This window comes from Diabrotica undecimpunctata, chromosome 3, assembly GCF_040954645.1.
Source record: "Diabrotica undecimpunctata isolate CICGRU chromosome 3, icDiaUnde3, whole genome shotgun sequence".
Classification (NCBI taxonomy): domain Eukaryota; kingdom Metazoa; phylum Arthropoda; class Insecta; order Coleoptera; family Chrysomelidae; genus Diabrotica; species Diabrotica undecimpunctata.
The window spans coordinates 158,074,534-158,097,206 of record NC_092805.1 but is presented as its reverse complement, the minus strand read 5'-3'; the positions used below and the strand labels follow the sequence as shown (position 1 = coordinate 158,097,206).

At 35.7% G+C, this 22,673-nt stretch overlaps 2 protein-coding genes across 2 annotated transcripts in view; both read right to left on the bottom strand.

Moving 5' to 3' along the window:
• Positions 1 to 5,708: 5,708 nt before the first annotated feature.
• Positions 5,709 to 6,904, bottom strand: MED7 (mediator complex subunit 7). Its single transcript, XM_072524959.1, has 3 exons — positions 6,591 to 6,904; positions 6,268 to 6,536; positions 5,709 to 6,088 (listed from the first exon to the last, which is right to left on the bottom strand). Exons 1-3 carry the CDS (start codon positions 6,780 to 6,782, stop codon positions 5,884 to 5,886), a joined length of 666 nt encoding a protein of 221 aa, XP_072381060.1. The 5' UTR covers positions 6,783 to 6,904; the 3' UTR covers positions 5,709 to 5,883.
• A 4,707-nt stretch (positions 6,905 to 11,611) lies between these two features.
• The window catches only part of ft (cadherin-related tumor suppressor fat), a 761,665-nt gene continuing 750,603 nt past the window's right edge, over positions 11,612 to 22,673 (bottom strand). Inside the window, exons 8-9 of the mRNA XM_072527280.1 lie at positions 15,688 to 21,028; positions 11,612 to 14,410 (exon numbers count right to left, since the gene is read on the bottom strand). Of these exons, the coding sequence (XP_072383381.1) occupies positions 11,827 to 14,410; positions 15,688 to 21,028 (7,925 nt within the window). The 3' untranslated portion in view covers positions 11,612 to 11,826. The remainder of the gene's footprint in view (positions 14,411 to 15,687; positions 21,029 to 22,673) is intronic.

The following is a 22,673-nucleotide window of genomic DNA, read 5'->3' as shown; positions in this document are numbered from 1 at the left end:
TTCTTTCCGACTGTTAGTACTTATTTCATTATTAATTCAGGGCGATGGGCATTGCCCATTGCTTCAACAATCATTTAGATATCACCAGTGATGATAGCTCTTAACCCTACAATGAGCGATTTTTTGCATTCTCATAAAAAATATATATTTGTGTGTATTGGGTATAAACGTCATCATCATATAACGGGGGTCCTACGGCGATTGCCGCTTCCCGCATTTCAGCCTCCATATTTTCCTATCTCTCCAATCTCCCTCTTCTAAGCCTCTAGATTGCATTGTTTTTGTAATTTCTCTTCTACAGGAATTTGGTGGTCTTCCCCTTTTCCTTCTTTCTGGCGGAACATACATTAAGGCTTTCTTTGGCCACCGCTCCTCCTCCATTCTCATCACGTGACCATACCATTGTAATTGCCTTCCTTGTATTCTATCTGAAAGAGTATCCCTAATTCCTGTACGGTTTCGTATTTCCTCATTCCTGATTCTTTCCATTCTCGATACTGGACATGACCTTCTAAGATAATCCATTTCCACAACGTCTACTTTATCTCGTTCATTCTTTGTCATCGTCCAACATTCGGCATCATATGTGGTAATTGGTTCTACAATTGCTCTATATACGCGAAGTTTGGTATGCATCTTTATTTTATTAGACCACAGTCATGAATTCAGTATTCGGATGCATTTTTTCCCTTATTCGGTTATTCGGTTTTGTACATCTATCTTAACTCTACCATCTGCTGATATGATGCTTCCTAGATATTTATACTGGTTGCAGCCTTTTATGACTGCGTTTTCAAGCCTCAGATCTGTGGTATTTCCTCCAATTTTTAAATATTCTGTTTTGCTTATGTTTACAGTATGCCCCCATTTGGCATATTCCTCAAATAATTTTCGATTCATATAATTTATATCTTCCTCATCGGTTGCAACCACCACCTGATCATCTGCAAACAATAATGTATACAGAGTTTCTTGTCCCACTTCGATGCCCATAAATCTACATTTATTTCTCCAATTCCTCAATGCTTCTTGGACGTATATTTTAAAGAGTGTCGGTGACAAACAGCATCCTTGCTTTAGGCCTTTAGTGACTAAATTCATTTGAGGTCCTGGTTCCAATTTTTACACAACTAACTGCATTTTCGTACAATTTATATATCGCTCGGATATACGTCGAATCCAATCCGGATCTTTCGAGGACCTCAAACATTTTCTTTAACGGGACACTATCATAATATGCTTTCTCAAGGTCTATAAATACCAAATGGGTCTCTCTACACTCTACTTCTTTCGAAGTACCTCATATAAAACATTTAGTTAATCAAAAACCTTTACTAAAAAAAAGGATTGAAGCATGAATGATACAAAGCGTTTAAAATATACAATAATTCATAATAACTAAGTTGTTTGTATAATGAAAACAGTTATTGTTTTTATTGAGACAAAAATAAAGCCCCATTTGGGACAGCGTGGATATGAAAAATAAGTACAATTTTGGCTCTTGCATCTTTGTCTCACATTTTGATATAAAGGCCAGTGTGACTGTCCATCAAGCTTGATTTTTTCAATAATGCCTTTTTTCAAATTTAATGGCCTTCCTTCCACCTTCAAGGTGGAACAACAAGGTTCAACAGGGTGGAAGGAGCAACAAGTGAAGTAGGGCTGAAGATTAATGAAGAGAAGACGAAATATATGTGTATAAATAGAACGACACGAAGAGACAGAATAGGACAAAATGTGACGATCAATTTTGAAAGAGTACAACGTTTTAAGTATCTGGGGGCCGTAATCACAGCTGACAACGATGTTACTGAAGAAATAAAAGACAGAATCCAATCTGCTAACCGCTGTCTATTGGCACTGGATAAGCTCATAAAATCAAGAAATATTACAAGAAGTTCAAAGATCAAAATCTATAAATCCATCGTCAGACCTGTAATAACATACGGATGCGAAACATGGACCATGACCAAAGCAAACGAAGAAAAGCTCAGACAAAAAATACTTTTCGGACCTCGCCATGACATCACCACAAACCAGTATAAGATCAGAACCAATATCGAATTAAAAGCACTCTACAATGACGCCGATATTGTCCAAGAAATTAAATCACAGCGACTAAGATGGGCAGGCCACGTGCACAGACTGCATAACGATAGACTGCTAAAACTGGTATGGGAAGAGATTCCCACAGGCAAAAGACCACTCGGACGTCCCAGAATGCGATGGAGAGATAACATCCAAGCAGATCTCCGGAAAATGAACATTCCATTTGACCCTAAGTTAATTGAAGACCGAACAAATTGGAAAAAAGTTGTACAGTCATCCAAGACCCACCCAGGGTTGTAGCGCTACGTGATGATGAATGGCCTTCCTCTCTTGAATTCAACATCGCACAAACAATTTGCAATTTCTCCTCGACAATCGGCAAGCTTCAAAGGCACTTCACTTCCTCTTTCAGTTAGGCATGGCCAGCCCAAAAGCCAGGAATTTACAATAGTCATACCAAGCATATGATAAAAAAGACTTATGTACCACTTCTTGGATTCGACTTTGATTTTGTAACGCCCAATGAGGCTATCCATAAGGTCGACATCTTCCATATGCTTGTTGTAATCTACAAGAACACTAGGACAATCGATGTTTACTCTCTGCTTTGTCTTTCTGTTATATCTCTCAATTTCTCCTTTAGGTAACTCGCCAGAATATGTTGATAATAAACACACTATTTTGTTGTTTTTCCATGCAACTGACTATATTTCTACTGCTTCAAAATCACATTATGTATTCAACAAAATCTCCATGGTTCATTTTCTTTGCAGAAACTTCTGGTGGCAATTTACTGTTTGGAATGCGATTTCGCCTTACTGTTCTAAATGATTATATTCTCCTATTAGCTAAATATTGCATATAATAATTGTCATAGTAGATAACAAAATGTTGAGCATCAGAAATATTTCTTGATAATCTTGCAACCACGTTGGCGCTTGCTCCTAGGTCAGGTTCTTCTAAAACTCTAAACTTTTTATTGTTTTCAGCACCAGTGCGGATTTCAATATTGTATGAAAAACCACTAAGAGCACATAAAATAACAAGCTTGTAACCCACTTACGAGGTTTTACAGGCATGTAGTGCTTCATTGTATAATGCCTGGCTTTGGAAACGCACATCTGTTCATCTAATGGAATGCTTTAAAATTTATTATTTAGGTGGTCAATTAGTGGTTGTAACTTATCGGTCCTAACCAATGTGGATCTGGATTGTTTTGATCCAAGGTGGTATTCTTCGTTTCTTTAAGTGATTTTTATATTTCTGTTTTACTAATCTCTGGTTGTAGCTCAGATATTCTTTTTAAAGAATCTCTTGTGTTGGTGGTTGTTTGTCTTGATACAGATCTGAGTAATAGTGTTGTGTTATCGCTCTTATTTCATTTATGTCATTTGTATCTTCTCCGTAGATGTTTTAATGGAATTTATTTCTATTTTTCCCAATGCTGGTCATAAGCACTTCATATTTTTGTTGGTCTACCATATTTGTTAAATATGAAGTTTCAGGATCATGAACTAACAACAAAACTTATTAAATTGTCGATTTATTCGACCCTTAGAAGGCACATGAGTAGATGTGTAATCTTTAACTACCCTTAACTAACTAAAAATATATTATTCTTCATATGGTTATGTCATGAGATGTTTATATTAAAAACTATGAAGAATCACTATCTAGCTTCTTAATGGATCAGCTAAAGCTATATATTTAAATTTATGGAATAAATATGTAGGCTCAAAGCAATCGTTCTTATTCTTCTTTCTAGCACTACAACCCTGGGTGAGTCCTCCCTGACATAAAAATCTGCATCCACTTGCAACGGTACATTATTAGTTCCTCTGTGGACAACGATACGAGCCGTTCACGGTGCTTCGGAGGGAACGTAAAGTCGTCGGCTCCCTGGGCTAGTGTGCATCGACACTAGCTACTTGAAACAAGGTTAAAGATTCAATTGGCCCCGGAAACAGTCCGAAAGAATCTCCCGGCAAAAATGCCACACGATATTATTATTAGTTCCTCTGCTTGTTCAATATTTAGAGTGCGTAAATCTACTGCAATATTATCTTTCCCTAGCGGTTGCTTTCCTTCTGGATTCTCTTCTCAGACCAGCTGTACGACACGCTGATCTTGTCTCTTATCATGGCCGACACATTAAAGAAATTATCTCGAATAAATATTTTGCCTATACATCTAACAGTGTTTAAGGGGAATAAACTACAGTTTTAATTGAAAATACGTTATATTTTACCTTTGGAATTTTTGATTTTGAGAACTATTTTTGAAGTGAAGAAATAACATTGTCATTTATGCTCATTAAATATAGTAAACAATGTTTCCTACTTTGTTTTTCCAATTGGTAATCTTAGAGTTTCAGATTTTGTTCCATGTACCTAAGTTTGGGTCTTCTATTTGACCTTCTTTCTATTATACTAACGTTTGCCTTATTATTTTCTTGGGTATTTCACACTTCTGCATTAGTTCAACATTGCCCATCCAGCGCACACGTGCAATCTTTAATATGCTGTGAATAATTCAAAATTAAACCATGGAACTAGTACCTACTTAACACTGTCATATTACCTTGATTTGAATTTGACGTATCGTCCAAGTAAACCGCTTGTGGATTCTCCGTGGATGATTTTATTTTTATTGCAACACCTTTAAGCAATCGCACCATTCTCCTTTAACACTAATTTGATTTGGATAATTTTGTGAGAAACAGATCACCCTCGAAATACAAGACTTTACCACAACTTTACAACCAATACAAAAGAACAAAAAATACGGAGTGTGGTTCGAGTAAATTTTGCGGTATAATTAATTAATTAACTATCAATCCTCCTTTTATATTATAAAACCATCGAATCATCTCAAATTCCCCAGGAACTTCACACAGCCTTAACATTTCTCTCCCAACTACACATCAACGAGAAGCAGGGTGAAGAACTACATGTGTTTCGTTTTAGAGTTTATCTTAGGTAACTTTATTTTATAGGTTTCATTTGATTATGATTGTTGGCAGAAGCTCTGCAGAGCATGTCTACATCATATATCTTTCAATCAACTATATTATAGGTGCCTGGTATTTTTCTTTCAAAGGTAGCTTAATAATCATTTGAATCATAGTTTATAAATGTTCCACGTTTAGTTCTCCAATATATGTATAACAGAAAGTTGTCGACTGAGTGAGGATGACAGAAAAACTTTAAGAAAGTTGGATTTTAGAATGGCAGATAATGTTGGAAATGATATTCTTGAACTAAAAAAAGAAAATAAACTTATTTACAAGGATCATCTAAGAAATGCAAGTTAATAGGTAATGAAACTAACAAGTGAATCACAACGTCTTTTTCTTCTTTATTTTTTCAATATGTGTCTCTCATTGCTCTCTAGTTTTTTCTAATTAGGGCTAGTCCATATTAATTTAGTTCAGCTGTTCTTTTTAAGTCATCATACCATCTTAGTTGCATCACAACTTAGCTGGGTAAAAATGTTTACAACTTTTGACAAATCTTAGGATGGACACTACTATTTCGTACTTACCTCTTACTAGTAGTATTATTATTTAGTATTTTCTTCATATGAATAATGTTAGATAATGGAAGTTTATGTTTTTGACTTCGATATGTTTGAAAAGGAGAAAAACAATGATATAACCAATAGTGATATAATTTTCTGTATTCTATGAACTTGATACAAATACAAAACATGTTACGAAATATATGTTTTAACAATATCCCTAACTATATTTAAAACTAGAACCCCATTAAAAGAATAGCTGCTTAAAACAGAAGCTACGTAAATAAATAATATAATATTTACAAGATATAAAACTTATTGCATGTTATCTACTATACTGCACATAACCCTGTCCAAAATATAGCAAGGATCTTGTGAGGTTTCCGAGTTATCACTGTTTTCACTATGCATCAACAAATCTGTGTCTACCATGATTTTTGAGTCCAACTCCATAGGTTCTGGGAGATTTTGGATAGCTTGCTGCAAGATATCCATTACTCTGTCCAGATGTTTTTGAAACCTAAAACATTACATATTTACTGCTTTATAATTGTACTATAAAGAAAAGATAATTTTTACATAAGCTAATGTCTTTTGGCAATATCATGTTTAAAATAATCCATCCAAAACGGACGTTTAACATTTTTGGAATTTCAGTTATTGTCATTTCCTTAGAACTTACAAGATTACATTTATTACCTATTTGCAGTTTCTATCCTTTGTCTTTTCTGTAATTCCATCATAACTCTCAAAGTTTCTCTAGCTTGGTGAGGCCTGAACTCATTCAGAAGGTGGTGAATATGAATAAATAACAAACTTAAATCTTCCACTTTTTCTGCTCGTCGAGGGGAGTCTGGGCAATTAACTAATAAATCCAGTAAGTCCAAGAAATTAGCCAACAGGGACTGGTTGAACTTTTTTAGTTCTCTTCTTCTATCAAAATGTAATGGATATAGCCTTTTAATGCCCTAAAATATTTTATAAGTCAATATTTTATATTATTAATTAAAGCAAAAACTTACTTGACTTTCCAATGGTCTAATAATGCTCTCTTCAGTATTAAATGCATTGCCAAACATATGATAGGTATCTTGAATTGGTGGTGGTGGCTTTGGGGTCCTACCTCTTCTAATTGCCTCATCTGTGTATTGACTTACATATTGCATGGGAGGAAGAGGTAGTGAACTAACTTGAATTGTGTCAGAATTTGCCATTTTAATTCGATATTTTTCTACTTCAACGAATTCTGTTTTTGTGATTAAAATATAAATAGTATGCTATCAGCAGGTTAGACATTTGTATGTGCTGCTGCTGCTGTCATTTTATATAAACTAATGTAAAGTTTGCCACTTGTCACTTCTTACTTATCATAGGCGTACTAGCACAAAATTTTAAATTCTTTCTAGAATATCTTTTGACCTAGAATTTTCTACATCGCAATTTTGGAACATATTTTGTACAATTGTATATATTTCTTGTTTCAGTAAATTTCATGGACATTATACGTCCATGGTAAATTTAAATTAATACTACTATCCATATTGCTTTCAATAATAATCTTCAAAAATGTCAATAGTTTTGTACATATTATTGGTGTGAAGTTAGCAACAGCCGCAAAAACCTTTTTAAGATTTACCACGAGTCTTCATAGACTGCGCTATGTGAAAGTTTGATAGATTTACGACCTGCTAAACGATTTTTTCCCGTTTTATTTTTGTTACTTTTGAAAAAAGAGTCTGGAGAAAAATGTAATCTTAAAAAATGATACTTAGAGGTTTGAGATTATTACTCTGTAGAGTTTCGGCTGTATTTTTTTATGTATTTTATGTACCTATGCTTGTGGCTGGTTTGTCGAATTCCAAACTATGCGTTTGCTGCTGTTTATCATCTTTCGTCTTTCTTTTTGTAGGTTTATCATTACTCTGGCTCTTACTGATCTGTGATCTTTTCCTATTGATAGATTATTGAGTACAGTTATATCTTGAACTATTTGCTTTTTGTGTTAATTATATAATTATATTAACTTTTTCTTCTTCCATCTGGACTAACCCACGTTCATTTCATATTCTGCTTCTTCTTAAAAAAGTGTTTATTAAATATAGTTTGTGTTGCAGCAGAAAGTTGATCTGCATTTCGGGTCTGTCGTTTCTTACTCCAATTCCAAAATCTCCGATTTTTCCATTTGCTCTTTCAATATCCTCACTTCAGAGTGACCTACGGAGGTTGGCAGTCATAATGGCTATTTTCATTTTTGAACTTGCTGCTCTAAACAAATCAATCGATCTGCATTAATACCTATCACGTAAATTCTTTAACAAGGAATTCTGAATTCGGCCAACAGTGATTAGTTCTGTTTCTTCACCAACCCTCTCTAGTACTTCTTAATTGGTAATTCTATCATTCCATGGTCTTTTTAATACCCTGCGGTATAACCAGCACATAGAAGAAAGCCTAAAGGCTTTCTTAGTTCTACCCTCTTTGTCTCTCTCCATTTGTTGGGCGCTTTAAGTTTGAGCTTTACTTTAGCTACGAGGAGAGTATGATCTGATCTACCTACATATCGCCCCTGGATACAATCTGACTGTTTTGATTGATGATCTCCATTGAATATTAGTGAGGATGTGTCAATTTGATTTCTAGACCTATCTCCAAAACTTTTCTAAGTATAAAGTCGGCGTACCTGGTGTTCACAGTTGGCTCTTTATTTGGAATGTCAGTAATTGTTGTTTAGAATTTTTCGTAGAATTCCTCGATGTCAACTGATGTACTGGTTGGTGCATAAACTTGTATGATATAGAGTTTATGTGGTTTGCCATTCAGTTTAAGGAGAACTATCCTATCGCTCACAGCTTAAAATTCGACGACAGACATATAGTTCTGGGTCTCACTGCCAGATAAGTAAACATAATTGCCATTATGTGTTCTAAAATGGCCCTCTCCTGACCAATGTGATTCAACTAGGTCAGAGATTTCAATGTTATGCCTTGCCAGCTCTCTTTCAATAATTGACAGCTTACCTGTGATTGTCTTTAGCCCTTGTAAGTTCCATGTAGCAACATTAATTAATTTTCTGAGTTTTAATTTCTGTGGACCAGTAGCTGAATTTCAACACGATGCCTGATCATTAACATTCGCGTGGCCGGTGGCCAATTTCGCACTGTAAAAATCCAATTATCAGGATCCAGGATCGTTTCCCATGTGCTTTATCTTAGTACTACCGGTCGCTGCTGCCCTCAGTAAGAAATATTTAACGATCTTTCGGTCGAGGTGTGGGAAGGGAAGGATATATGGGAATTAGATGGAATATAGGATTGTGTCCTATTTTTTCCTAGGGAGAGGGAAACAGTAGCTGGCGAAGAGGCAGGATTTTCAAGCCTTGAAGTAGTCTGTCCTTTACAGGGAACTGTAAAAAGTACTATCCGTTACTCCAATAGTTAAAATATTGGAACAGTTAAAGCAAGTTGGATTTTTATTTTTGGTAATAAGGAATTCATGAGTTAATCGTAATTTGTTTAATAGATTAATACTTTTTCTATTTTTACACTTGTTCTTCCATTTTGTAACCGTTATCTTAAGGTCTCATAATTTTTGCTAGGATTTATTTGATCTACATTGCAACATTTCTTGAACTTCGGTCTGGAAATCCACTGGTGTAAATCTTTACTGTACCTACGTTGTGAACTATCGAACAAGAGAGTTCACCACATGTAATATTTCACCATCCAATGTCATTGAAAGGTTAAATGAGCTAACTCAATTCTATGTTTGATTTTCTTGGGATTTATTTGTTCCGTGACATAACTTTTCAAATATTTTAAAAAAATATTATTTCAATTGGTTGTCTATGGAGGTAAAGTTTGCATCAGGATGTGGATTTCGGCTAAAGATCATAAATTTGATCTTATTCATATTTATATTTAAACTTATTTTCCTTCGTACTTCGCTGATGCAGTTTAGATGATGCTAAGATTAAGCTAGCCTTGCAGACTAAAACCCGCACTTAATAAAATTTCTGTTATTAATCTTCTTCTTCTTACTGTGCCGTCTTCTAACGAAGGTTGGCGATCACTTCTTTAAACGTTTCCCTATCTTTTGTAACGTGAAATATCTGTTCAACACTGAGGTTAGTCCAATCTGATATTCCTCAGCCAAGATTTCTTCTTTCTTCCCTCTAATCTTCCTTGCATGATGACGTGCAGAAGAGAGTATTTATCGTGTCGAAGTACGTGGCCCAGTTACGATAATTTTCTTATTTTAATTATGTTCATAAGCTTTCTGCCATGTACAACTCGTCATAACACTTCTTCGTTTAAGACTTTTGCAGTCCAAGGAATTTTTAAAATACGCCTATATAGCCACATTTCGAATGCCTTTAATTTTTTTACAGATTGGGCTTTCAGAGTCCAAGCTTCTACCCCTTGTAGCAGTTGTGATCATACATAGCATTCGACGAACTTCAATCTGATAACCACACTCAATTTATTATTCGTAAATATTGACTTGTATTTTATCATTTTCGAGCTATTTCGATTCTGATCTTTATCTCTTCATCTTGATCTAACTGTGAGTTTATAATTGCTTCGAGGTATTTATACTTGTCAACAATCTCTAACGGTTTACCCTTTAATGTCAGACGTATGTTCTCAACAGGACTTTTCGAGATCACCATGTGTTTGATTTTATCTATATGCATTGTTAGTCCCATCTTTTTGCTTTCTCTGTTAATGATTTCCATAAGAATTTGTAAATCGTCTATATTTTCTGCCATGATTGCAGTATCGTCTACAAAACATATGTTTTTAATGATGTTCCGTCCAATTCTTACACCTTCAGTTCTTTCCCATAGTGCCTCCTGAAATATTGGTTGGGAGTACACATTAAATAATTGTGGCGACAGCACACATCCCTGTCTGACTCATCTTTGAATTTCTACTTGGTTTGTCTCACTATCTTCGACCCTTACGACCGCGGTTTGATTGTAGTATAGATTTTTGATTAAACTAATATCCTTGGGATCTAGTTGTATATGTTTCAAGCATGTAGGAGTTTACCAGGTTGAACTCTCTCAAACCCTTTTTGAAAATCTATATAACATATGAATACGTTTTTATTATATTACCTGGATTTTTGTAATAGTACCGTCATTGCGCACAATGCCTCTCTTGTTCCCATTCCACCTCTAAATCCAAACTGTGTGTTGTCCAATTGTTCTTCACATTTTTTATACATACGCTGTTGAATAACTTTGAGTAGTGTTTGTAAAGTGTGGCTCATGAGGCTAATTAATCCGTATTCATCGCAAGATTTAGGATTATTTTTCTTGGGTAAGGGTAAAAAGATATATTTTAACAATTCTTCAGGGAATTTCTTAACGGAATTTGTCCGTTGTTGTATATTTTATTAAATAATTTATTTAGACACTCTATATTTCTGTCATTCAGGATTTTTAGTATATATTATCTACTGGAATTTCATTAGGACCTGGCCCTTTACCACCTTTTGAGTTTTTAATTGCCTGTTTCACCTCTGATATTAGAATTTGTATATTTTCATCAGTTGGTAATGTTTCATTTATTTATTCCCTATTATCTGTAAATGAGTTCTTGATGTATTATCATCATGAACGATGATAATAAAAACATGTTATTAATAATCAAGTAGATTTAATTTATTCAAGAAAGCAGTAGATTTGATTTTTTCAAATTTTTTACCCTTTCTTTTTATTTGCTTTTATATTTCATGTAATTATTTTAATTTGGGATTTCTTCAACTCATTTTAATGTATTTTTCATGTTTTCATCTTTTATTAAGTACTACCCTTTCTTTTGTTTTGTATAATTGATTTTTTATTTTGTATGGATGTTCATACTTACCACGTCATATTTGCTTTAAAAATTTCAGTATTTCATTTACATATCATGTACTCCTCAAAGAATTTGCAGTCAGTTTTTGGTCAGTTACTCCAAGTTTTTGTTCTTTAATGTTTAAGGACTGTATTAAGGATTTTTAGGTTAGTAAAAATAGTATCACACTGGGATATTTTTAAAGTTAGTTTTTATTTATTAAATAAATTCAGATTCGTTGACTTTAGTATAAAAATATTTACACAGGTATTTGAGATGTCGCAATTAAAGTATTTAAACAATTTACAAATAACATATTACAAAAGTATGGCAAGAAAATTACAATATCTCCTTGATACAAGGTTGATAATTCGTTTAAAAGTCTTTTTATAGCTAAATTGCACCCACAATTAATTTAAACGTACTCTTCGGATGGTTTCGGAGCGTTCGTTAAACGTAACGACGAAGGCACTCGACCGTTCACAGAATCCGGTAACTCTGCAATGTCTTTAAACACACCCGCTAAGCTTTCGAAATTAGGTCCCCAATTGAGTAGATAGTCCCAACCCAAAGCGGTCGTAGGAGGTGAACCCGTTCCTGGTCTGTACATAGGACCTCCTATTTCATCATCCGAAGCTACTAGAGTACTCATTGACCCTCGATACGACGAATCAAATCCGTCGTACGAGGGTGGTGGTATGTTGCTTTTGTTACCGGAACTAGAGTCATTTCGCCTAGACTCGGATTCACTTGGTTTGTATTTGTCACCAGTCAAGCTGGCATTATCGTACTCTATTTCTGAACACGTAAAACTATCGTTACCACTTTCATCGGTAGTGGTACTACTATGGTGCGTTTCTGGCACTGGTGAATGGCGTAAATGGTTCAAGTGATTATTACCACCCCCGCGAGGTGCTTCGCTGGAACTCGACACCGCGTCGAGGGTGGATACTAAACTAGAGGTGCGAGGGCGGGAATTCAGTCTTTCTATTTCTTCGGCGGTGAGCCCCATTCCAGGCGAAGATGAGGTAACGGGAGGGGGCGCAGCCGCTTTTCTACTACTAGAACTTTGTCCGCTTAGTTGGGACATAACGGGGCTGTTTAAACTTCGTTCACTATTACTATGAAGAACGTCTTTACCGACTCCTCCCGAACTGGAGGTAGTAGCTAATAAGGCACTTTGTAAAGGTTTACCACTAATATCGTGTAAAGTCAATATTCTAGGTTGTTGAGCACTCATTTCACTGCTAGGGCTAAGTCTTGCCAAGGGCGTACTTTGGTGAGGTCGGACATTAGGACTAGTAACGGGTGGTGCCCTCGGGGGAAAACCTGCTGGATGGTGAGGCGAATGCCGATGCTGGGCTTGGCCAGGACCTTTATGGTGGTAACCGGCAACGGGAGGAGGAGTAGCTTTGTATTTTCTTACACCTCCGGCTTCTCTGTAGCCTTTATAATGATAAACTATATCTATATCTGAGGGAGCTATTGAACTAGCATTTTCTAAGTCGTAGTGTTCGGGTAATTCCGAATTTAAATCGTTAGGAACATGATCATGATTATGATTTGAGGTAGGTGGCATAGGAGGATGATGTTCATCTCTTATAGGAGGACCCTTGTTCATCACTTCTCTTTCAATAATATCTGGTCGTTGTGGTCGGGGCAATTCACCTTGAAGGATATCTCGTTCTTTGTATTTCTTTGACAACAATTCTGGTCCAACTAACGGGTGACCTCCTATACCTCTTATAACATCTCCATCTGTATGATAAGACATTGAATTTTCAGCAGCATGCATTACTCTACTCAGAACATTGTCAGCTGTTACATTGATTCCATTAGCTCCTATCATGGTGCCGTTTCCATTTTGTTTCGTTTGTAGACCTGATGAACTATTTGAAGCACTACCTTTTTCTTTATATTGTTTTCTCAGTCGGAAAGCTACGAAAGATACTAATATGGCAACAAGTAAAACGACGAAGAAAACAATAACTAGAGTTATTCCAATACTAAGAGGATCAGGAGCTGCTGCTGTACCAACCCCGATAGGACCTTTACATTCTTTCATTACTCTTCCTTTATAATATACTTCCGAGAATATGGTTCCTGATCCATTGAAAGGTTGAATTTCGTTATTTACAGTGAAATTTACCAAGCAACCCTCAAAAGAATGTGGAGAAGTGTCATGTGCGTAGTAATATTCTGGAGAAGCACCTCCAATAGAAAGATATGTTAAATATGGATCTAAGAAATCGTGAACACCGGCTGTATCAAGTTCATCACCAAACTTTTCATCATCCAAAATTATTCGAATACTTCTACCGTGAGTATACAACGTCAGATTATGCCACGCATCATCATTAATGACACGAATATCCGTCATGTTAACCATGGAAGATAATTTACTGATGTATAGAACTTGACCGTTTGTAATTTCTATCGAGGTGTAGTATTTGTTACTTGTAGCGTAAAATAAGATTCCATTTTGTTGCACTGTTCTGAACATAATACTGATACTTTTTCCAATAGATCCGGATGCAGTGCCCAAATTCACAGGCGACCTTACTCTTCTTTGATGACTCCATAGCGTCGAACCTTTGTACATGTTGTCCAAGAGCTGCATTCTTCTATGCTTTTTGGAGATTACAAACTCCACAAAACCCCCGTCACTTATGCTGATAGGCTGTAGAGCAGAATGGCAATTAGGCGCTATTAGATTGGATCCGCAATGGCAGCTGATGGAGTTCCAACGGTCGATGCAAGTCCCGAACCCAAGGCAAGGATCATTGGTTGGTTTTTGGCAGGATCCACGCTGAATACATTTGTTCTCTATACCTTCTGAAGATAAGGGATGGCTAAGGTTAAGCTGACGCCCGTTGATGGATACACTGTGAACGCAGCCCACAAGATCGTCAGAATGGACTTGTCCTGGTCTTTCTAAGACTGGATCTGCACTGATTAGTCCTCCAATCAACAGTGGTTGGTTGTTGAAATTTAAAGTCCTGCAAAGAAAAAAGTATTAAAAAAAAATAATATACTCAATTGTTTAGTTTTGACAAAAAGGCAAACAAAAGCGTTCTATGCAGTTACAGTTCATCGCTAAAGAACTTCATTATTGGTAAATTATGTAAACTCTTAAAACAACATAAAATTGTTGTCAATTGAAGATCAAAAAGACACACTAGAATAAAAACAGAAGTAATAAAATATAATATTAAGGGTTTACAAGACGAAAGCATAAAAACACTATAAAAATCTTTTAAACCAAAAAAAGTTATGAGAATTATTTTATATCGATACCAATAACCTTTACAATCATAAAACACCGTGCGTTCACTCTGTACTGACTTCATATAACAAGAAGTCTATAAATGGTTGAACACGGGAAATTAACTTATAAGAAAGAACAGCCGTCTCGTAAACAAATGATAAGAGATAATAAAAATAAAAGTTACGATGCAAAATGCAAGGAGATTGACTTCTATATTGAAGGGTTAAGATCGAGAGAAAGCATGGACATTAATAAGAGCTTTGCGGAGAGATACGTCAAACAAAACCCATTATTTCAAATAACATCTGTAATTTAAACACCTACTTTTGGTAAACAAGTGAAGGGAACCTTACTACATGGAACTCCAAGAAGATAGAAAAAAATATTTTATATTATCCCCTGTATGTATTCACATTAAGAAAAATCATCTTAATGTGGAAGTAGAAGTGGTACAAAAAGCACTAAATCCATGAAAAATAACAAGGAATCAGATCCTTAATATATAGTGGCAACTATTTAATAATAGATCCTCCAAATTGACATACTATTGTCTTACAAAAAGCTGGAAAAAGCACAGATTGTCACAAAGAATCTATTATGACAATATAATTAATACTTGAAGAGAATATTTAGGAACAACAATAGACTATAGTGGCAATTAAAAGATAATAAAAGGTTTATAAGAAGAAAAAAACTTATTGAGGTGTTTACATTCGATACTAGGGTTTAAAGATATATATCCAAAAAGAAAATATCTCCTTTTTACTCAATCTTTAAAAATATCGTACTGTATGCATGCGAAACATAGCAGTTAAGCAAATTCCTAGAAAGTCGCTTAATATCATTAGAAAAGTATTTTTGCCAGGTCAGCCAGAAACTCAAGACTGAAAAAAATATCTAACGACCATACTCTAAACGATAATACTCTAAAGGATGAGATTCACAGAAACTATAGTAGAAGAAATTGAATGCAGACATTCTTAAATAATGTTATAAGTGAACACTTACCCACTAGGGCCTATTTCATCAGCATAACAGGAACTGTCTCCAGGTCTACAGTCTTCACATACATCTCCTTGCTCGGTACAGCTGCCAACGCTTAGAGAAACGACTCTTCCATTTCTTGTCGCTGTTATCTTGTACCAATTGCCGTCTGCTAAATTGTCTGTCTTTCCTCCGACGCCGACAGAAGTAATTGCTGTTCTAGCTCCCCCAAACGAGAATACTGCCTTTCCGTGCACCAATTCCACAGCAACAAAATCGCTTCTTCCACCAGTCTGCAAACCGTAATTGTAAACGAGCAATGCATCGGGTTTTGTAGTAGCGAAAATAAAGGATATATCATTGGTAGCAGAATCTAGTGAGGGGAAACTCATGTAAGACAATTCTTTGAAACCGAATGTTGATTTTTCACAATGTCGACCGTATCTACCATCAACGCAGCTGCATTTATATCCCGGTTTCAAACTGACGCAAAGTCCATCGTGCAGACAAGGATTAGGCCTGCATGAATCAGCAAGAACTTCGCACTGATTCCCTTTGTAGCCAGACCTGCAAAGACAGAAGAAGGATGACCCGTCTGGGCTTTCTCTGCACGATCCTCCATTTTGACAGGGGTTTTCAAAACAAGCGTCATCTTTTTGGGATTCGCACTGACGTCCGTCCTTTCCAGGTGGACATATACAATGGAAATTAAAACCTTGTCTGCGACATTGGCCACCATATTTGCAAGGATTGGGTAAACATGGATCTTGTCGTTTGTTGCAGGTGGTGCCGGTGAATCCATCTGCACATTGGCATTTGTATTCGTGAACAATGAGTGGTGATGTAAGTATGATGTTTTGACTTTCTGTTATAATGGTCGTCTTTTTAACAGTTAAAGTTTCCAAACATATTCCCCCATTTTCACAGGTGTTTTCGCTGCATGGTGTATAACCAATTACTATATCTCTAGTTTGGAAAATATTAGCCATACTTTCTCTCTTACTTTGAACTTTTGCTATGGTTTGTAATCGAGTTTTATATTCTTTATTGTTTTTGATGGCTAAAGTAATCTCCAAATGACCTTCATATTCGTGCAAACCATACAAGATAAGACGCTCTTCAGCATTTAAAACATTTTTGAGAGTATCAACTAGACCTCGATAATAGTGTGTTAAAAAGGTCTCAGCTGAAATATTAGATACAGTTATAGTAACTGAGTTTTCAACTGTTATATTGGAAAACGATAGGAATTCAACAGTAACGGTAGAAACTACATCTGAATGCTTTCCATCATTTCCAGAAACTGATAAAGAATATCCTTGCCCTGGTGTAATTCTAGAGGTATGCAGATTACAACCTGAAGGAATAGTCAATACTCCAGGTAAAGAAGGTTGTAAAATTTTACATTTGTAATCACCAATCAAGTCAGGATCGTTAGGATGCACATTTGCAATTTTTCCGAGGGGAAATGAGTTGTTGAAGACATATACTAATACGTGTACGGATCTGGAACTGGATGGACTATCATTTTCATCTTGCACTTGAATTTTAACCATATGCTGAGACTTCAATCTGGGTGTACCACTATCTTCTACTTCAACAATTATATTTAGTTCGGGAGTAATTTCTCTATCTATTACTTTTGTAGTAACAACTGTTCCCGAATGTTTGTCGATTCTTACATAGTCTTTGTGTTTTCCGCCTATTAATTTATAAGTAAATGGTGCACCGTTTGGTGGTAGATCCGGATCTTTAGCTGAGAGTACCATGACTTTTGTATTGGGTGGTTTATTTTCTGGTACATACCCTACTGGCGGTGGATCAAAGATAGGACCATTATCATTAATATCGGTTACTTGAATTTTTACTAGGGCAGTTCCTGTTTGTGGGGGTATTCCGGTGTCGATTGCCCCAATTACAATTGAATACGCTGGTATAGTTTCTCTATCTAATATCCGAGATGTTTGGATTTCTCCAGTTTGTGGATCAATTTTAAAGGCTTGTTCAATATTTCCTCCGATTATTGAGTAACTAAATTGATTATTTTGTGCTCGTACGTCTTTGTCTACAGCTTTCACAGATATCAATTTTGTGCCAATGCTAACGCCTTCAGATACTTCAGCTTCGTAAATTGTTTGCAAAAATTCTGGTGGATCATTGCCATCTTGAACAGTTATTATTACTTGTGCTTCATCTGTATCGTTTCCACGTATTCCACCTGCATTTTTTGCCATGACTGTCAATACAATTCTACTTTGAGTCTCCCTATCAAGATTTCGTGACACTCTAATCGTACCAGTTTCTGAATTTATGTTAAAACCTTTATCGTTGCTGGATCCTATAAGTAGGTAGTAAACTTTGCCATCTTCCCCACTGTCTTGGTCAGTTGCTTGAATAGTACCAACTCTAGTACCTACTTCAGTAGACTCGGAGACGTCAAAGTGAAATACAGATTGAATAAATCTTGGGTAGAACTCATTTACTCCTGTTATATGAACTTTAACTACGGTGGTACTAAACATAGAAGAGTCTGGATTAGAAGCAACAACGTTAAGAGTGTACATGTCTTCTTCTTCATAATCAAATGTAATTTTTGAGGTAATTACTCCCGTGGTCTTATTTATGTCAAAAATTTCTTTGTCAGGACCATCAGAGATTGAATATTCGATGATGGCATTTTTAGGTGAGTCTATATCCGTAGCAATTACTTTATAAACAAAGCTACCTTGAGGTAAGTTTTCTGATAAATAAGCATCATAGGATGATTGGTTAAAAGTAGGAGAATTGTCATTTATGTCGGTGAGAGTAATCGTCAACATTGCAGTTGTACGACGAGGTTTAAATCCAAGATCTTCAGCTGTAATATTTAGGCGATATTCTTGAATAGTGTCGTAGTCTAGTGGTTGGAGTATGGTTATTGCACCAGTGACTGTATCAACAGAAAATTCTTTTCTTTCGTTTCCTGCCGAAATTCGATATCTGACCATACCATTTGGACCTTGATCTCTATCCGAAGCACTGACTGTTAGAATAGTAGAACCTAGAGGTTCGTTTTCTGGAACAATTACTTGGTAACTTAAAGCTGTGAATACAGGGCTAAATCTGTTTTCGCCAGTTATTATTAAGGTTACTAAAGTTTCACTCTGTTGTGGAGGAATGCCTTTGTCAGTAGCACGGATTCTCAGATTATAAACTGTACCCACTCCAGAAATCTTTTCTTTAAGTTTTATCCAACCGTTCATTTTATCTATTATAAATCTATTTGAACCATTACCACCCAATATGGAGTACTCTATTTCAGCATTTACTCCGACATCGAGATCATCTTTGGCTATAACTCTTAAAACTTCTTGACCTCCGTTTGCATCTTCCGGAACAGGTGTTAAATATTCTTGTTGTTCAAAGCTTGGTGCGTTGTTGTTAGCGTCTACAACGTTTATGGTTACTAGACATTCGGAAGACATAGGAGGCTTTCCATTATCAGTAGCAAGAATGGTCAATGCGTATGTGTTCTCAGGTGAAGACTCCATGGGTGTGTACTTGTATCTAAGGCTTCTTTTACTAAATATCTCACCTGATGCTGGATCTACGGTGAAGAGATCAGAGGGCTGTTGTAACGAATAACTTATTACAGAATTAGGGCCTTGTTTATCTCTATCAGTAGCAGCTACTTGTCCGACAAACACTACAGCTCGTTGTAATTCTGGAAAGTTGAAACTGTAGTAGGACTGTTCAAATTCAGGAGCATTATCGTTTTGGTCTTGTATTGTAATCGTTATAGGAGTTTCAGATCTCCAAGCAACATCCACAGCAGCAACTTTCAGAATGTATTCATCTTGTTGTTCTCGGTCCAAGTGTCCTACAACGGTTACATTACCACTAATAGAATCTATTTTAAATTTATCGCCAGGATTTTCAGTAAAAATATATGTCGCGTTAGCATTTTCACCTATATCTTGATCTGAACTTGTAACCCGAATAACAAACGAACCAATTTCTGCGTTTTCCGTGACATTGACACTAAACAATCTTGTGAAGCGAGGAGGATTGTCATTTTTATCAAGGACGGTTACAAGAACAGTTGCTGTGCCAGAAAGTTGAGGTATTCCTTGATCGATAGCTTCCACGACGAGTTCATAATTTGCTATATCTTCACGATCTAAACGGGTATTGGTATATATCTCTCCACTTTCTGCATCTATTTCGAAAGCTCCTTCAAAGTCATCTAGTAGCTTGTAGGTAATCAGTCCATTTTCTCCAGAGTCAGCATCAGATGCAGAAACTTTAACAACTAATAGTGGTGGAGCCTCTTCTTCAAGAATAGAAGCGTTATATAGAAGATTGTTCATTATAGGTGGATTATCGTTTGCGTCGGTTACATTTATAGTTAGTTGAAGGACACTTCTTAGTGGAGGACTATCAGAGTCTTGAGCTTCAATCCATACCTCGTATACTGGAGATACTTCATAGTCTAATCCACGGCCAGTTATTTGAATTTCACCACTATTTTTCTCTATTTTAAGAGCTTCTCCCATATTGCCACCAGCTATTGAATATCTTATTTCAGCAGCTGGTCCCTTCTTTGGTGATGTAGCTTTAACTCGAGCAATAACCTTGCCTTCTTCAACGTTTTCAGCTAAAACAAATTTTGTTTTTGTAGGTGTGGCGAATCTTGGAAAGACGTGTCCTGGTTTTAAGTAAACTCGTAGTTCGGTACTAGTTTTTCTTGATGGTTTTCCACCATCTGTGGCTTCTATTTCTAGATTAAATATACTGGTTGAGGATCTTTGTAGATCATATACAGCTTTTATAACTCCAGTTCTTTCGTTAATGGAAAAATTTCTAGCATGTTCTCCGGTCAGTTGGTAAGTGATTTTGGAATTTATACTGTAATCTTCATCAACAGCTCTAGCACCAAAAACGAACTGTCCAGATTTTGTTTGATCTGAGATATACACTTCATATTTACTGGAATCAAAAGCAGGTGAGTTATCATTTTCATCAGCAACGTTGATTGTTAGATTTACAGCCGTAGCTCTTGGCTCAGTCGAAGAACAATCTTGTGCCATTAGAGTTAAAGAATACGAACTAATTTCTTCTCGATCTAAAGATACAACTGTTGTGATCACTCCAGTATTTTGATCTACCTTAAACCGTTCGACTTTATCACCTAGTAAGCTGTAACGTATCTTTCCATTTAGTCCGATATCTTTGTCTGTGGCTACTGATGTTAGAACCCATGTACCAGGTGGTAGATTTTCTGTAATCATAGCATGGTAGGACTGCCTCTTAAATTCTGGGCTGTGGTCGTTAACGTCTTGGACGACCACTCGTACAGTACCGGTGCCAGTCAATGGAGGTGAACCTAAAAATAAAAAAAACAGGTGTTTTAATAATGTTTTTTAATCGATTAGTTAAATAAACTTTATTAATTTGACCAAAACTATTGGTCATATGTTATACATTAGCAATGATATTTTCTTACAAAAGAATTTAAAAACATACAACATTTTGAATAACATATATCCTAGTAAAATTCTAAAACAACTAATCTACAACTCTGACTTATAAGACGGGCAATGTGATAACAGACTAATAGATCCCTTTATTTACAAAAAGTTACCCTACGTAAATGGCTTAACTCATAATATAATTAAGCTGCTGAGTGGAATTCCCAAAATCAAAATAGCTTAATATAGCAGCATATCCAGTTAGAACTTATTCTTAAAGAAATATAAGGTTGAATGCTCGAATAAATGAACTTTGATCAGATAAAAGGCATATATCGAGCACAGTTTAATTAAATCTTGCCCAAGTACTTTCGATCCCTAGATCATCTTCAGGGGCATTTCGTCAATTGTGGCCTATCCGGCAAGAACAAGATGTCATAAACATATAAATGTACATTACACTACACTACAAATGGACAAACAAACACTTTAAAATAATTTAAGGAAGGCTACATTACTTGAGGAAGCCGGAGACAGAATGGCCGTCATTCACACAATCACGTCATCCACAATTGACGAAATGCCCCTGAAGATGATCTAGGGATCGAAAGTACTTGGGCAAGATTTAATTAAACTGTGCTCGATATATGCCTTTTATCTGATCAAAGTTTATTCTTAAAGCTTAAAGACCAGATACCACTTCTAAATCAGAGTCATCTCATTTACCAACTTTATTGTATCGAATGTGACGGACAGTTTATGGGGCAAACATCGCAGTGGTTAAAACAAAGAATAACGCAGCACAAAAGCAATTGCAAAACAGAGAAAAAATTTTGTGCAGTAGTTTGTCTATGTGCTTAACATTTCCAAATGGTAAAGGTCGTCGTTTAATTATCACTCACATTAAAGAAGATAAACCATTTGTTTATAGAGGCTTGCTAGATTTCATTTCAAATTCTACGAACGACTATTATGAAGATATGACTGCTGATGTTTTTGAGGAATATTTCAGACAAATGATAGATTTACTACCTACCAATTCTGTAATAGTCATGGACAATGATAGTTACCATTCAAGATTAAAGTAACAGACAGAGTAATGTACTATAGTGTTAGACGATTCACCAAATCTTACCCGGTGCAACTTTTGTCGTTTTCATAAGGTGAAATCAGCATTAAAAGGTACACGATTTAAGTCCTCTGAAGCCGTGAAAGAGAAAGCGCCACTGATCTTGAAGGATTGGACAGAAGACGACTTCTAGCACTATTTTTTATAGTGAAACTCATGGAATATTTGTTTGTAATGTTATAGGGAATGGTAGTATATTGAAGGTGACAATAAAGAAATCAAAATAAAAAGTTTTATTATAGCATCAGCCTCGATTTTCGATAGCAACACCTCGTACATTCAAGTTATAAATAAATGTCATGGAAATTTAAACACTGATTTTTATATCAGATAGACTTTCTTTGTCTTCGGTTACTTAAAACAAAACAATCTTAAATTATGAAACAAAAGTAACGATCATTATCTGTAAAAATCGTTATCTATTGCAACAG

Excerpts from the sequence above, each read along its gene's own strand:
- MED7 (XM_072524959.1), bottom strand. The coding sequence starts at position 6,782 with ATGGCAAATTCTGACACAATTCAAGTTAGTTCACTACCTCTTCCTCCC. Across the intron at positions 6,537-6,590 it reads TTAGACCATTGGAAAGTCAA|GGCATTAAAAGGCTATATCC; the intron begins GTAAGTTTTTGC and ends AAAATATTTTAG. Across the intron at positions 6,089-6,267 it reads AGGATAGAAACTGCAAATAG|GTTTCAAAAACATCTGGACA; the intron begins GTAATAAATGTA and ends GTAATGTTTTAG.